The sequence below is a fragment of the Falco punctatus genome, assembly GCF_963210335.1.
Source record: "Falco punctatus genome assembly, chromosome: 7".
Taxonomy (NCBI): Eukaryota; Metazoa; Chordata; class Aves; order Falconiformes; family Falconidae; genus Falco; species Falco punctatus.
Genome location: NC_137587.1, coordinates 2570254 through 2582663, shown reverse-complemented (window position 1 = coordinate 2582663; position 12410 = coordinate 2570254). Strand labels below are relative to the sequence as shown.

General features: G+C 52.0%; 1 protein-coding gene across 6 annotated transcripts in view; it reads right to left on the bottom strand.

Annotated features, from left to right (window-relative positions):
• The window catches only part of CREB3L1 (cAMP responsive element binding protein 3 like 1), a 47140-nt gene that overhangs the window by 25038 nt on the left and 9692 nt on the right, over positions 1 to 12410 (bottom strand). Inside the window, exon 1 of one of the 6 annotated variants that reach the window (XM_080395765.1) lies at positions 4664 to 4821. The exons of 4 other annotated variants lie outside the window; for them this stretch is intronic. In XM_080395765.1, coding sequence (XP_080251891.1) covers positions 4664 to 4677 — 14 coding nt within the window. In that variant the 5' untranslated portion in view covers positions 4678 to 4821. Of the gene's footprint in view, positions 1 to 4663; positions 4822 to 12410 lie in introns of those variants that run through there. One more of the 6 variants, XM_080395764.1, reaches the window with a different exon arrangement.

Here is a 12410-nt window from a genome sequence, read left to right as displayed (position 1 = left end):
CTTGGAAGGGAGGAGGAAGGCAACACTGCTCTCCCAGACATGCGGGAGTTCATGCCCCCAGGAGACCATTCTCCTGAGAGACAGAGACCTACTGCACAATATGGGAAAACGAAGGGTGATAAGCAGAGAAGGAAACTCACACCTTCCCTGGGAATCCAGCAATGTTGGGGCAGGTACCCCTCTCTGTGCTGCTGGGTCTTTATTATCAAAGGGTGCACCAAGGATCAGACCCCCTCAAAGAGGGAGAGCATGTAGAGGTGTCACAGAGCTGGAGCTTGCTATTTTAGCCATCAAAGAAGGTGGCAAGAGGCAGAGGAAAGCAGAAGGAAGGGTAAAGCAAACAAAGATAACGACATGGCTTTGTAGCTGGCTATATCCACAAGAGAAGCTACAGGACAAGCAGGAAGCTAAGCCACCACGTCCCAGGAAGACTGCTGTGTCTCTTGGGTTGGTTCTGTTCTCACCTGATGCCAACAGGTATTATTAACTTTAGATTTCTGATTTGTAAAGACAGCCATGCATGCAACCACATGCTAACAGGAAAAAGTGTCCTCTTGTCCAGATCCAGCTGTGATGGGCATAGTGAGGAGCAGTGCGGAGCTTATTTTGGATAGATGCCATTAAAACTGCTGCTAATTAATTTAGATGGAGCCTGCCAACCTGGAACATGCAAACTCTGTCCCACCCAAGCCTTGCTGGGGGAGCTGCACCTATCCAGCAAAACTCAGAGAAGGTTTCAGCCATACTTTTCCTTAATGTGTGTGAGACAGAAGGCTCCAGGGAACTGCAGGTCCCAGGATACAGTGTCTCAGGGCTGTGTGGATCATGGCAGAGCATGAAACAGAGCACCTGAGTGATTAACAGAAGCAGGTTTATCACCTGACCAAATGGATGGGTAGCTTTATCCTGGCTGGAAAGTCACATGTCAAAGGAGGTCCTGGGCAGCCACTAGCCCTCCCTTCCCACCCAGATAGGGGCCAGCACAGCTAAAGGCTTTTACTGCCACTAAATGAACAAACTGTGCTGGGCTTTGGGGAGAGTCTTGCTGACGTTGTGGCAGCAAAGATCTCGGCAGACCGGAGGCACATGTTGGTGGAAGGTCCAAGAAACAGTCCACAGGACTTGGTCGTGAATGAAGGTGGGATGGACAGAGACACACAAGCAAGAGCAGGCTCATCCTCTCACAGCCTCCTCAAGGCTTAAGACTGTCTCCTCAAGAGCACCTTCCATCCAAGCTGAGATAAGTCAGCTCCCACTCCTCAGAGAACTGGCCAAGAATCTCTGATTGTGACAATGAAGGACTCTGCAACTCTGCTGAGATTCTCCTTTAAGATATCTCAAGTAGCTTTCACGCAGATGGCTCTGGCTTGAGCAAGGGGGACCAGTCAACTGGGAAACGTGATCCTTACCATCCTGGCCCAGAGGGAGCGGGTGTGAAGTGTACTGGGGGAAAACAGCTTCCAGATGGGATACGAAGCTCACAGCACAGTCTCATTTTGCATTATTCGCTCCTGCTATCTCCCCCTCCCTTTCACACCCTCCTTCCTTCTCCTTCTAACTATGCTCCAAAGCCAAGAAATAGCACGAGATGTGTTTCCAAAGCTGTATTACCAGTGAGCGGTCAGGGAGGGGGCAGCCAAGGGACAGAAACGCAATGGTGAGGATGTGCTGGATTCCCTGATTCAAGCCCGATTTCTGGCTGCCCATCCCCCTACCACAGTTCTGGGAGGATGGGGAGGCAGCACCCAAAGGGGACAAGCCAGCGTGTGCAGGTACAGCGAGGCAATGACCACTGCATCTCCAGGCCCAACAGAGTGTCTTAAGCTGCTCCAGTGCAACAGGAGAATCTGCTCGAGCTGAGGCCACCTCAGCCACAGGGAGAGAGTGCGAATCTGTCAGCTGCTGGCTCCTGCTCCCTCCCACTCCTGGTGACCGACATAGGCACTGACTCTTCCAAACATATTTCCACCACATGTTTTCATCCTGACCTCATGCTTAGGGTTGTCTAAATAGCACACTGTATGTGCGTGCGTGCATTTCTCATTTGAACACCCTTTCCTGTTGTACAACCGTTATCTTGGGAGCTAATGTAAGGCATCCAGACATCCAGATGCAAGCTCTCTATTTCCCGCCACCCGGAGCTGGTGTTAGACCTCTGGTGGCCCCAAGCAAAGACTGAGGCATTAAGCCTCTTTGCCTGCCTGGTTGTGCATGGGATCCCTTAAGGTGCCACTCTTGAAGTCCAGTAGCACCATGGATGGCTGAGGAGGGGATAATTTCCTTTTCCTGGATCCACTTCTCTGTGATCACCCTGACTGCATCTGTCCCTCCTTTTCCCTTTCACGCTTCCATCCTTTGACTGTGACTTTCCTCTTCCCACCTCCAGCTGAGTTGTTTAGAGACAATCTCCCTTCAGGATCAGCCTTGTTCTCAAAGCCTCCCTGCTCCCACCACAATGGTCTTGCTCCAAAGAGAAAGCAGTGAGGGGCTAATCCAGCTGGGCGGCAGCCCAGGCCCAGGAGACGAAAGGCCTTTGCAGGTTGGAGGTTCTGCTCGTGCTGGCAGGCAGTACATATGGGGAGGGGATTCTTCTGAGTTTTCTCTTTTCTTTTTGAAAGTATTTTTCCTCTTTGCTTGCCAAGATAAATCTCCTGTCCCAGCTGTGACATCTGCATTTCCCTTCTCTGCTTTCACTAAGGAATGAAGCCCCCTGCACTCCAGCTGCACAGCCGAGGTTTCCTTTATATTCCAGGAAAGAAGAGCCCATACACTCCAGACAGTCCTTCTGCTCTCCTTAAAATTTTAGACCTTATGAAAGTGAAGGTCTTGACAGCATTAACAAGATCCAGGCAGGATGGACAGATGCTGTGCAAACCTCTCCTCACAGTCTAGCCAGAGCACGGGTACCCCAAGGGGCACAAGCGATCATTCAACCACCTCCTGCCTCTCTCAAACCCCACTGGTGTCCCTCTGTCCTGACCCACACTGCTCTTGGTCTCTCCTGCCATGTACCACAGCTCCCTGCTGCTCCACGCCTGGTCCACCCAGGCCCCCCACCTGCCTGGATAGCTTACCACTGACCTGCCACCTCCTTGCTGCTCTTGCTTCCCTGCATGGCGTGGCCAAAGCCCTTCAGGCCAAACCAGGTGCAAGCTTCCCTTCAGCAGCAGGACAGCATCCTGGCCAGCAGCACCCCTTAGTCTTCCTCTGAGACTGTCGGCAATGCCCAAGTCACCCGTGATTACTTTCAGCATCGCGACCTTGGGCTCTATGGTGAACCAAACGCCTCCCTGACACCCTCCAAGTGATGGAGGGTTTGACTGAGCCTGATCTGGAACCAAGCCCAGAATTTATTGCTGTCTGTAGAATAATGCACAATGACAGAAAGAGGAGGGTTTACAGTCACTGAAAACAAGGCAGGTGGCCTGCTTTCCCACAGGCCAGCTGTGCCGTCAGCTCCCTCCCCGCAGGGACTGCAGCCCCTCAGACCAAAGATGCTACAAGCTGTTAGTCCTCGGGAGCAGCAGCCGCAGCCATGTCCCTAGTGCCTTGTGCAGACCCAGCAAGGCTCAGGCACAGCTCACTGTGGAAACCTCCTTCCACCACGCATCCGTGCCAAAGGACCTGGATTTACAATTTCCAGCACTAGGCGCCACAAGACCTAGGAGGGACGACAGAGGCTCAAGACACAATCAGGGGAAGGCAACTGAGAGAGTGGTGCCAAGGCAAGGCACTACCCTGAAGCGAGGGAGCAGCAGCAATCCAAGCCACCCAGGTCCCCGCCTGGGCCATGGGTGCCTGCAGCCACTTCACCCCGCATCAGGCAGCATAGCCTGAGACTGCGGCCGAGCCTGGCCCGGGCCCGCTGCACCTCTGAGGTGCTCTGAGGGCTCCAAGGGCTCTGAGGGCTCCGAGGGCTCTGAGGGGCTCTGAGGGTTGTGAGGGCTGTGAGGAGCTTTGAGGGCTCTGAAGGGGCTCCGAGGGCTCTGAGGGGCTCCGAGGGTTTCTGAGGGGCTTTGAAGACCTCTAAGAGCTACCAGATCCTCTGAGGGCTCCGACGGGCGGCAGGCAGGAGCGCGGCCGCCCCCGCCCCTCCTACGCCGCCGGCGGTTAACGGTCTCCGCGGCCCGCTTCCAACAGCCAGCAGCTGCGGCCGCCCATTGGCCGAGGCAGCCGAGCGGCGGCCAATGGGAAGCGGCTGCCAGCGAGCGGCGCGAGGCGGGCGGGAGGAGTGCAGGGTTAGGACGGAGCGGCCCGCGGCCCGCCGTGGCTCACCTCACCACCGCCCGGCACCCGCGCCACACGGCCCGGCCACCCCTCCTCATGACCGGGCAGCCCATTCTCACGGCCCGGTCCCACCGGGCACCCGCTACTCACGGCCCGGCCCCGCTGGGCACCTGCCCCTCATGGCCCGGCACCCCCTCACGGCCCGGCACCTCCTTACAGCCCGGCCCCGCCGCACCTCACCGCCGGTCACCCCCTCCTCACGGCACGGCCCCGCCGGGCACCCTCTCCTCACAGCTCGGCCCCGCCGGGCACCCTCTCCTCACGGCACGGCTGCCGCCCGGCTCTGCCACAGGGTGAGGCCGGAGGGGACGCCGAGATGGCGGGGCAGACCGGCGGGGAGAGCACCCCGCGGGCGGTGCCCCAGAGGAGGCCTCACCTTTGCGCCTTCATGGCTCTCCCTCATCCCGGGATGTCTCAGCGAGCACCTCAGAGGGTCCCAGCCTCTCCGGGAGACCTACCCCTTCCAGTACATACTGCTCCCACCCTCTGCAGTAACCGCTGCGGCAGCCATAAAGGTTTTGTGGGGTTTTCCCCCCCACCCCTTCCCCCCTACAGCTCTAACAGGGGGAAAAAACAAACTCAGCTGACAGAATGGGTGATGCTGTTGAAAGCATACACACAATACCACATCAAAATTCTATGGCTGGGATTGTAGCTTTGAAACACCCAGCTTAGAGGTCCTGAGCCTGCTTTTCACTGGGGAGGAGCCCAGGTGCAGGGCGAGTGGGCAAGATAAGTCTTTAAATGGTTTTGCCCCTGAAAGAAAAAATAAAAAGAGAGAAAAAAGCATGTGGAAAGCTGAAATCTGCCAGACTGGCTTTCCCAGTGGCCCTGAAGTAGATACTGAAGGTACCAGCTGCTGTGGTGGCAGAAGAGCCATGGACGATGGTGTACCCGTACCTGGGCTTACCGTGTTCAGCATAAACAGGATTAGCAGCCAGTGTGGGCTGTGGTAGTGTGGAGGTGCTCTGCGAGGCCAACTGTGGAGTAGGGCAGAGCCCAGGCCAAGGTGGTTCAAAAGACAGGTGCCATCACGGTGTGGCCACAGTGGCATGGCCATCTGTGTGCCCCCAAACCACCTGCGGGTGCCAGGGTGCAGACTGGGTATGTGCGTGCTGGGGAGGAAAGTGAAGACGTCAGCCTCTCCTAAGGCAAACCAAGCTCCACTGGCCTGGGGTAGAAAGCAGCTACAATACACAGTTTGCCTGTTGCACGAGACTCGTTGAATCTGCAGAGACAGGAGCATCTCTCCTCCCAGCAGCAGCACCCTGGAGGATAAAGAGGAATGCCTCTGCTTTCCAGCAAGCTTTTGCTGCCTGTATGCTACATATGCAACAAATGTCCCAAATTTCCTTTGACTTACAGCTAACTCCCTTGCAGCTGACTCTGATAAAAAAAAAAAACACATTTGGAGCAGGACTTAAACTATATGCAGAAGTGGACACAACCCTCTCTGGGTGGAACATTTAGATCAGCTGCTCTCAACCCTCATTCGGCAGAAGACTTGGGTGCTATTTCTAGGAGTCTATGAAAGGTAAATAAAAAAAGTTTGTCCTTCAAGGCCTTTCTTGAGCTCAGAGAACTGAAGACACCTGCTTACTATGAAACAAAGCTGCCTTTATTTCTGAACCATGATGGTGGCAGCTGGGCCCCGTTCAAACGGAGATGCGTGGGAGGTGTTCTCCATGGGAATGCAGGTACCCCTGGGCAAGCTGGCAGGGGTCTCTTCCTCTTCTTTGCTCCCTCCCAAGCCAAGGTCAGTACAGTCTCCAGACAGAGACTTCACAAGAGCAGTAGCTCTGAGAGAAAGAAGCTGTATCGTCATCACCACCCTCTTGTCTGAATTGGTGTTTTATGTCCTTGTGTTAACTTGGCAGCCTCAGCTGAGTTTGCAGCAGGCTCCCAGTGACACCATAACTCCACACCACGAGCGGGGGCCAGGAGTCTTTCAGCTGCTGTAGCATCAGGGCGAGGGGGTTCACATGAACTTTATCTCCTTATGTGTGAAAATATAATCCATCATCTTCAAGAAGGCCCTATCTGCTATGTTACCCCAACCCACCTCCACCCAGGCGTGCCCTTTGCAGGGCCCAAATGCATCCATCCCTTCTCAGTCCCCACAGAGGTACAGCCAGAACACAATTGGGTTTCCACAGCCATGCCCGCTGGCATGTGGCAGCTCTGCCCTGCACAACCTCAGGATGCAGCTCTGGCCCAGCCCTGGAAATCTAGAGGCAAATCTACCCGGAAACTACATGGATTTAATTATGTGTGGCATGTCTGCCTGTACAGTTTAGGGAAAAATTCTGCTTGATGGAGAGGGATGTGCGGTGTGATGAAAGGCAGCAGGCAGGGCAAACAAAAGAAAATACTGGTTTACTCTGCGTGACTGTGAACTATAGTGCCATGCTGCAGTGGAGCAGCGTTACAGTATCATCAAAAGACATGAAATACAGCATGAACATTCTAATACAATCAAAAATGAATTAGAGTTGCAACCGCTCAAGTCAGTCACCAGTCAGTGGGTTAGGGAAGCTTATTCAATAACCAAAATAAACTGGAATAAATACCGCTCCACCGCTTCTTCCATCTTTCTTGGAAGATTCTGGCCCTGCCCAATATGGGGTTGGAGCCACCACAGTTGGCAAATCTCTGCTCTTACACAGCTTGTCACCCCCATGCCATTATGGGCCTTTTTTCTACATCTTACAAGAAAGGCAATCTAAGCAACGGGACAGGCACCCTGGGAGACAGAGGAAATCTGCTTTGGGAGATAAGTGGAGAAGAAGGCATGGTCTGTATTATCTTTACAATCAGCTTCATTTGCCTCATTGAAACTGTTTCTTTTTAGTGCTCAGAGAACAAAATTGGAGATAATTCACATTTTGTCCCCTGGCAGGTCCCTGGAGACCCATAAAGAAAAGCAGGCCTTGGAAGAGGAAGATAGCTGTACTCTGTTCAAGTCCAAAAGCTGAGGCATGCAGCTAATACCAAACGTTACTGGTGGCTTTCATTCTTTGGGCCTTTGAAAAGGGCAATTACAGAGCAACTAAGTCTGGACCAGCTGATCAAGGATGTGAGAGATTTTCACCCAAAATCTTGAGCCAGTGAGAGCTGGGATTCTCTTCAGTGGACAGGCTGGGCAAAAGCTGGGTTTTGCAACCAGCAGACTAAATGTGGTCCCGCACCAGGACTGTTTTCAAAGCAATTCAGCTTGGAATGCAGATTTCTGACCTGCTGCCAATATCCCAGTGGAAAATCTGTGCCCTGAGCAGCAGATAGGAAATTCAACTTCAGCTCCAGTGCTGAGGGTATCATTTTCACCTCAGTGGTGGAGCTGCAGAAACCAGAGTCTCTGGAGAATGGGGAAATCCTTCCTAGCCTGCAAAGGGCAGTAACATCTTTCAGGCCATTCTTCACTACTGAGACAGCCTGGATTAACACCATCCTGGGGGAGAACAAAGGTGTGATGTTGGTGAACAAGGGTCAAAGCCTGTGTTTCCAAAGATGAGGATGGAGATCCAACTGGTCAGAGCTAATGCAGTCACTTCAACCGTGGGATGAAAATCAAGGCCAAGGGAGAAAGGCAGCTTGTGAAAACCGTTTCCCAATACCTGTCTCCCCAGCTATCCCCTCTTCAAGCCACACTTCTCCATGATGAGACCCAGCAGCCAAGTACACTGTAGCTGGTGAAAAGAAATAGGAATGTGAAGATGCCTGGGATCCTGCACTCAAATAAAGTCAGAAGCTTATGGGAAAAAAAGATCCCATGTTCTGTTGAAGATAGGAAACCTATTATGCCCTGACAACCTGCCCTGAAAGCTCCTGTGTCGGATCAAGCAGGCATCTGCACCCCAGCATCGGAGGGAGGTCTGCAGAAACTGGTGGAGTTGGGAATCCATTCTCTGGACACCCCTGTAGCAGCTCAATGAGACAACGGATGGCTTTGTGGTTTCAGGGACTGGAGGAACCAGGTAACCAAACATGGTTCCTTACATAGCTGAGTGCAGGTGCATGCCTCCTGCTTCAAACTCATCATCTGCAACTGAGCTTCACAGGAAGACATATCTTAATTTAAAGTATTCAGATAAACCCACCCCTTTCTAAAAAAAACCCTGTTGTAGAAGCTGACTGAAGCCACCAAACATATGAGTCATTGCAAAGAGGGACTCTCTAGCTTAAAACTCCAAAGTGTTTTCTCAGGGTTTTTGCTCTTAGATGAAGTCCTTACTACTAGAAGTCTTCCTGAGAACTAAACCAACTCACTTTTTAATCTGTGGAGTGTGGTATGGCAACGGCTACCCTCCCAGATTATTCTGCAGACAGCAGAAACACCATTGGTCTCATTGCAGGCAGGGAGAACTTGAGGACTTACTTAATGATGGCAGGTTGTAGGCATGTAACTCCACGTTAGCAGCAGACTCAAAGATTAAATTACATTTCTATATAATTAATTGCTAGATTTTAACATAATCAAATCACAGGTGGAAGTGAGTGATTCCTGTGGGCAAAAGAAGTTACAGCCCTGCCATGGTGGCCAGTGCTGCAAATGCACTAATGAAGGCTATGTGAGCCCTAGAAAATCAAGATAAAATCTACAGTGGTTTGGCTCCTGGGCATCCTTTCAGACATGGCCTTATTATGCAGGTACATAATCCAGGACCAGAAGTAACAATAACCTCTTAGTATCCATCATGGTTTTATGTGCAACAAAAGAGAAAAAGCATCAGTGAGATATTCTCTGTCTGCCCCTTAATCCCGATGCCAAGTGAATTTTCCTAAGTATGGAGTTCTCCATACACATCAAACCCTTCACAAGTGCCAAGTGTGTGTCCCAGCCCAGACACACCCAGACCCTGCTCCTGCCTGGATGCTCACAGCACCAGACCTCCTCATGCCACCCTCCTCCCTCACGCCTGATTCTCCCCTGCTTTGCTCCTCCATCGCCTTCCTCCCATCCTCTCTCTCCGAAAGGGTGCACACATCTGGCTTGTCTTTATTGTGTGATAAATCTCACCCTGCATCTTGGGTTCATTTTCTGAAAGTTTTGAATGGTGTCTTGGAAATGCTGTTGGACAATAGGAGCTCTTTGAACCCAGGCCAGCTGGATGGGACTCCTTGCATTGCAGCTGACATGCAGGCTTTGGCGGTCTTTCTCGACTCTTTCCTCTCTTCTCTTTTCTTTACAGCATTTGAATTGTCCTCAAACTTTATTTTTGGAGTGGGCAGTGCATTTCTGAATCTTTTCATCATTATATTATTATTATTAATTATGGTCATGACTATTTCTCTTTCTGCTGGCACTCCTGGGTGTATCTCTCTTCTCTCACTTAATGTCTTGGGTAAGACTACCTTGGCTGCAACCCACTTAAGCAGTGACTCAGAATCCCTGGCCACTTCCCAGGAGAGATGCAAGAGTTTTGCCAGTTGGTTTATAAAGAGGCCATCGTTTTCCTCAGCTACTCTCTTGCTCAGCAGAGCTGAGTCGGGTGGAAAAGCTCAGCTCTGTGGTTCCAGTGAGTCCATCCCTGGTGGACAAGCCATCCCCGGGGTATTATGAAAGCAGAGCCCTGCTCCCTCCGGGTGCAACCAGGACAACTTCTGAAGCAGATGGTAGGATTCTCAGCTGAACAAAACCTTGCTCCCTGGAGGTCACTGCACTCAACTTCCTTGTTCCCAAGCCCCTGGAGAAAGCAAAGCTAAGTGGGCAGGGTGAGGCATCGTGAGGGAGGCAGTACTGTGTGCTCATGTCAGACTGTTGCTCATCACACAACTACCCACATCTCTTGAGTCAGAGCGAAGAATGGCGTACTCTGAAGCAGGCCGCTTGTATCGCTGGGTTTGAGGCTTGCTTGCAGCAGTGGTACGCTGAAGAGAAGTTTTGTCTTCATTTTCTGGGCATCTCAGACCTTTGCAGCCATGCAGGACGGTGGGAGTTGCTCTGTTTCTGAAGGCAGGAGGGGACCTAAAGCTCTACTGTTTGCCCCTCCACACATTGATTTTATGTAGCAAAGAAGACCACTTTGCTCTTGTGTGGCTCCTGAAACTTAAAAGATGTTCAAACAGTGTGATGTTATGGAGGTGGACGGTCAAACTCTCTTCCCTTCATGTGCTGGCAAGGACTCGAGAAAAAAAGTTGGCTGGTCTTGGTGAGGTGCGGCTGTCTCCCACAGAGGGAATGTAGATTTGAGTCCTTCCCATTAGACTGCACTGCCTCCTGGAAATGGCACTGAGTGATGGAGAGAAGGAGATTACAGGCCTATTCCCTAGCAAGGGTGGGTGCCTGGCAGCATTGGACCACATCTTCCATAGCTCCCCTTCCCCTGTGCTGGGAAGCCCACCTACTTCACAGGGCAGCCAAGGGCCTTGGTGATCCCCAGTGCCAGCATTAGCAAGGGAGCAGGACTGAGATCATTGATTGCTTTTTACTCACATCTACCAAAGGGAGGAATAGGTCTTGGGCCAAATAAAATTATCCTTCCTCCTGTTCTGCTGCAAGACCCAGCAGGGCAGGGAAGCCCATGAGAGGCTGGGAAGGGTGGTCCTGCCAGTCCTCTCTGTGCTGGTCAACTCCTGAGCTCGGCTGCAGCGTCCCAAGCACCAGGCAGAGGTATCACCCTTCCTCCAGCTGCAGCACGGTGCAAACCACAGCTGGTTCCCTGCGTGGGGCTGGCCCGCTCCAGCCAGCAGGCTGGCCATGGCTGGCCTCCACTCCACGCCGGCGGGATGGCATTGCTTCTTCAACTTGAGGAATGCAAACCGCCCGAGCTGCTCTTGAGGATCGGCCAGGAAAAGTCCACAAATAGCAACAGGAAATCAAAATGCCCGCTCCAGACATGCACCAGATATGAGGCCATCCAGTGCAAGGAGAAAACTCAAATGCTGGGCGATGGAGATTACATCATGCTGTGGATAAACCTGTGAGCTTGTCCAGCTGGGGCCATGCCAACAGGTCCAGATGGCTCAGTAATGCTAACTGCATAGCTACCTCTCTCTTGTCTTTGCTTTTTCTTCCCTCTTTCTTTCCCTATTCTCCATCCCTCCTGGACTCCTTCCCTCTTCCCTTTCCCAGAATAGATAAATAAATTCTCTGGCAACTCTATACAATCCAATTTCATCAAATATCTGAAAGGCATCTGAGACCAGCGGATGGGGCACTGGTCTGGACATGGATCTCTGGCACTTACTTCTAGATATCGAGGCTGCTGGGTGACCTCATCACACCGCTTAGCTGCTGGGGTTGACATAGTAATGCCTTCATCTCACCTGGGACTTCAGCCTCTGGCTACAAAGGAGGAGGTTACCAGAGCTGTTCCTCTGGAGCCTAAAGCATGCAGGAAAATTAAGAAATGAGCATTGCTTCTGCTCTGCTGCAGTTCACCACAGCTGCTTACAGCTGCCACTGACTGCTCGCCGTGGCTGCAGTTACAAGGGGAGGGAGAGAACAGTTTTGCTCTCGCAGCTAGCAGCCTCTAGCTACCATCCTGGTACTAATTAGCGACAAAGAAAGGAGCACAGCACCCTCTGTTCTGTCCCCAGCATTGACCAGAGCAGCATCTGGGACTTAGCTCTTTCCCAATGTGATAAAAACAGGGCTCGAAGACATGTATAAAAAGAATGAAAGGTGCGTGCTTTCCTGGGTCTGAAAAAGGGCTGCAGGCCATTTGCTCATTATTTAATGCTAATCCAGCTGCTGGACCGCTGCCAACTATATCTGACAAATCCTGAAGAGCAGGAGAAGTGTCACAGAATGGGAAAGCAACCTTTGCATCTCTCTTCCCAGTGGACGATGGAAATCCTAACTTTACAACAGGTCAGGCAGACTTACTGTAGGGAAAAGGCACCTTCAAAGAGAAAGGGAGAGCACAAAACCATGCACTGAGCAGCGGGAGGGACTGACGTGGATCTTAATTGCCCTGCTTGGGGACTGATAAAGCCATTGCACTCTGGTACTTGCAGCTCAGTACCTTCTCCTCAGACACAAACCAGACGAAACATAGTTTGGGAGCCTGGGAACTCAGCATAGCCCTGACCATGCAGCAATTTCTGGCAGAAATTTAACAGGGTGCCCTCAGCAATTTGTGCCAAAACCGGGGAGAAGTTAGGTTTTGTGACTCAGCCAG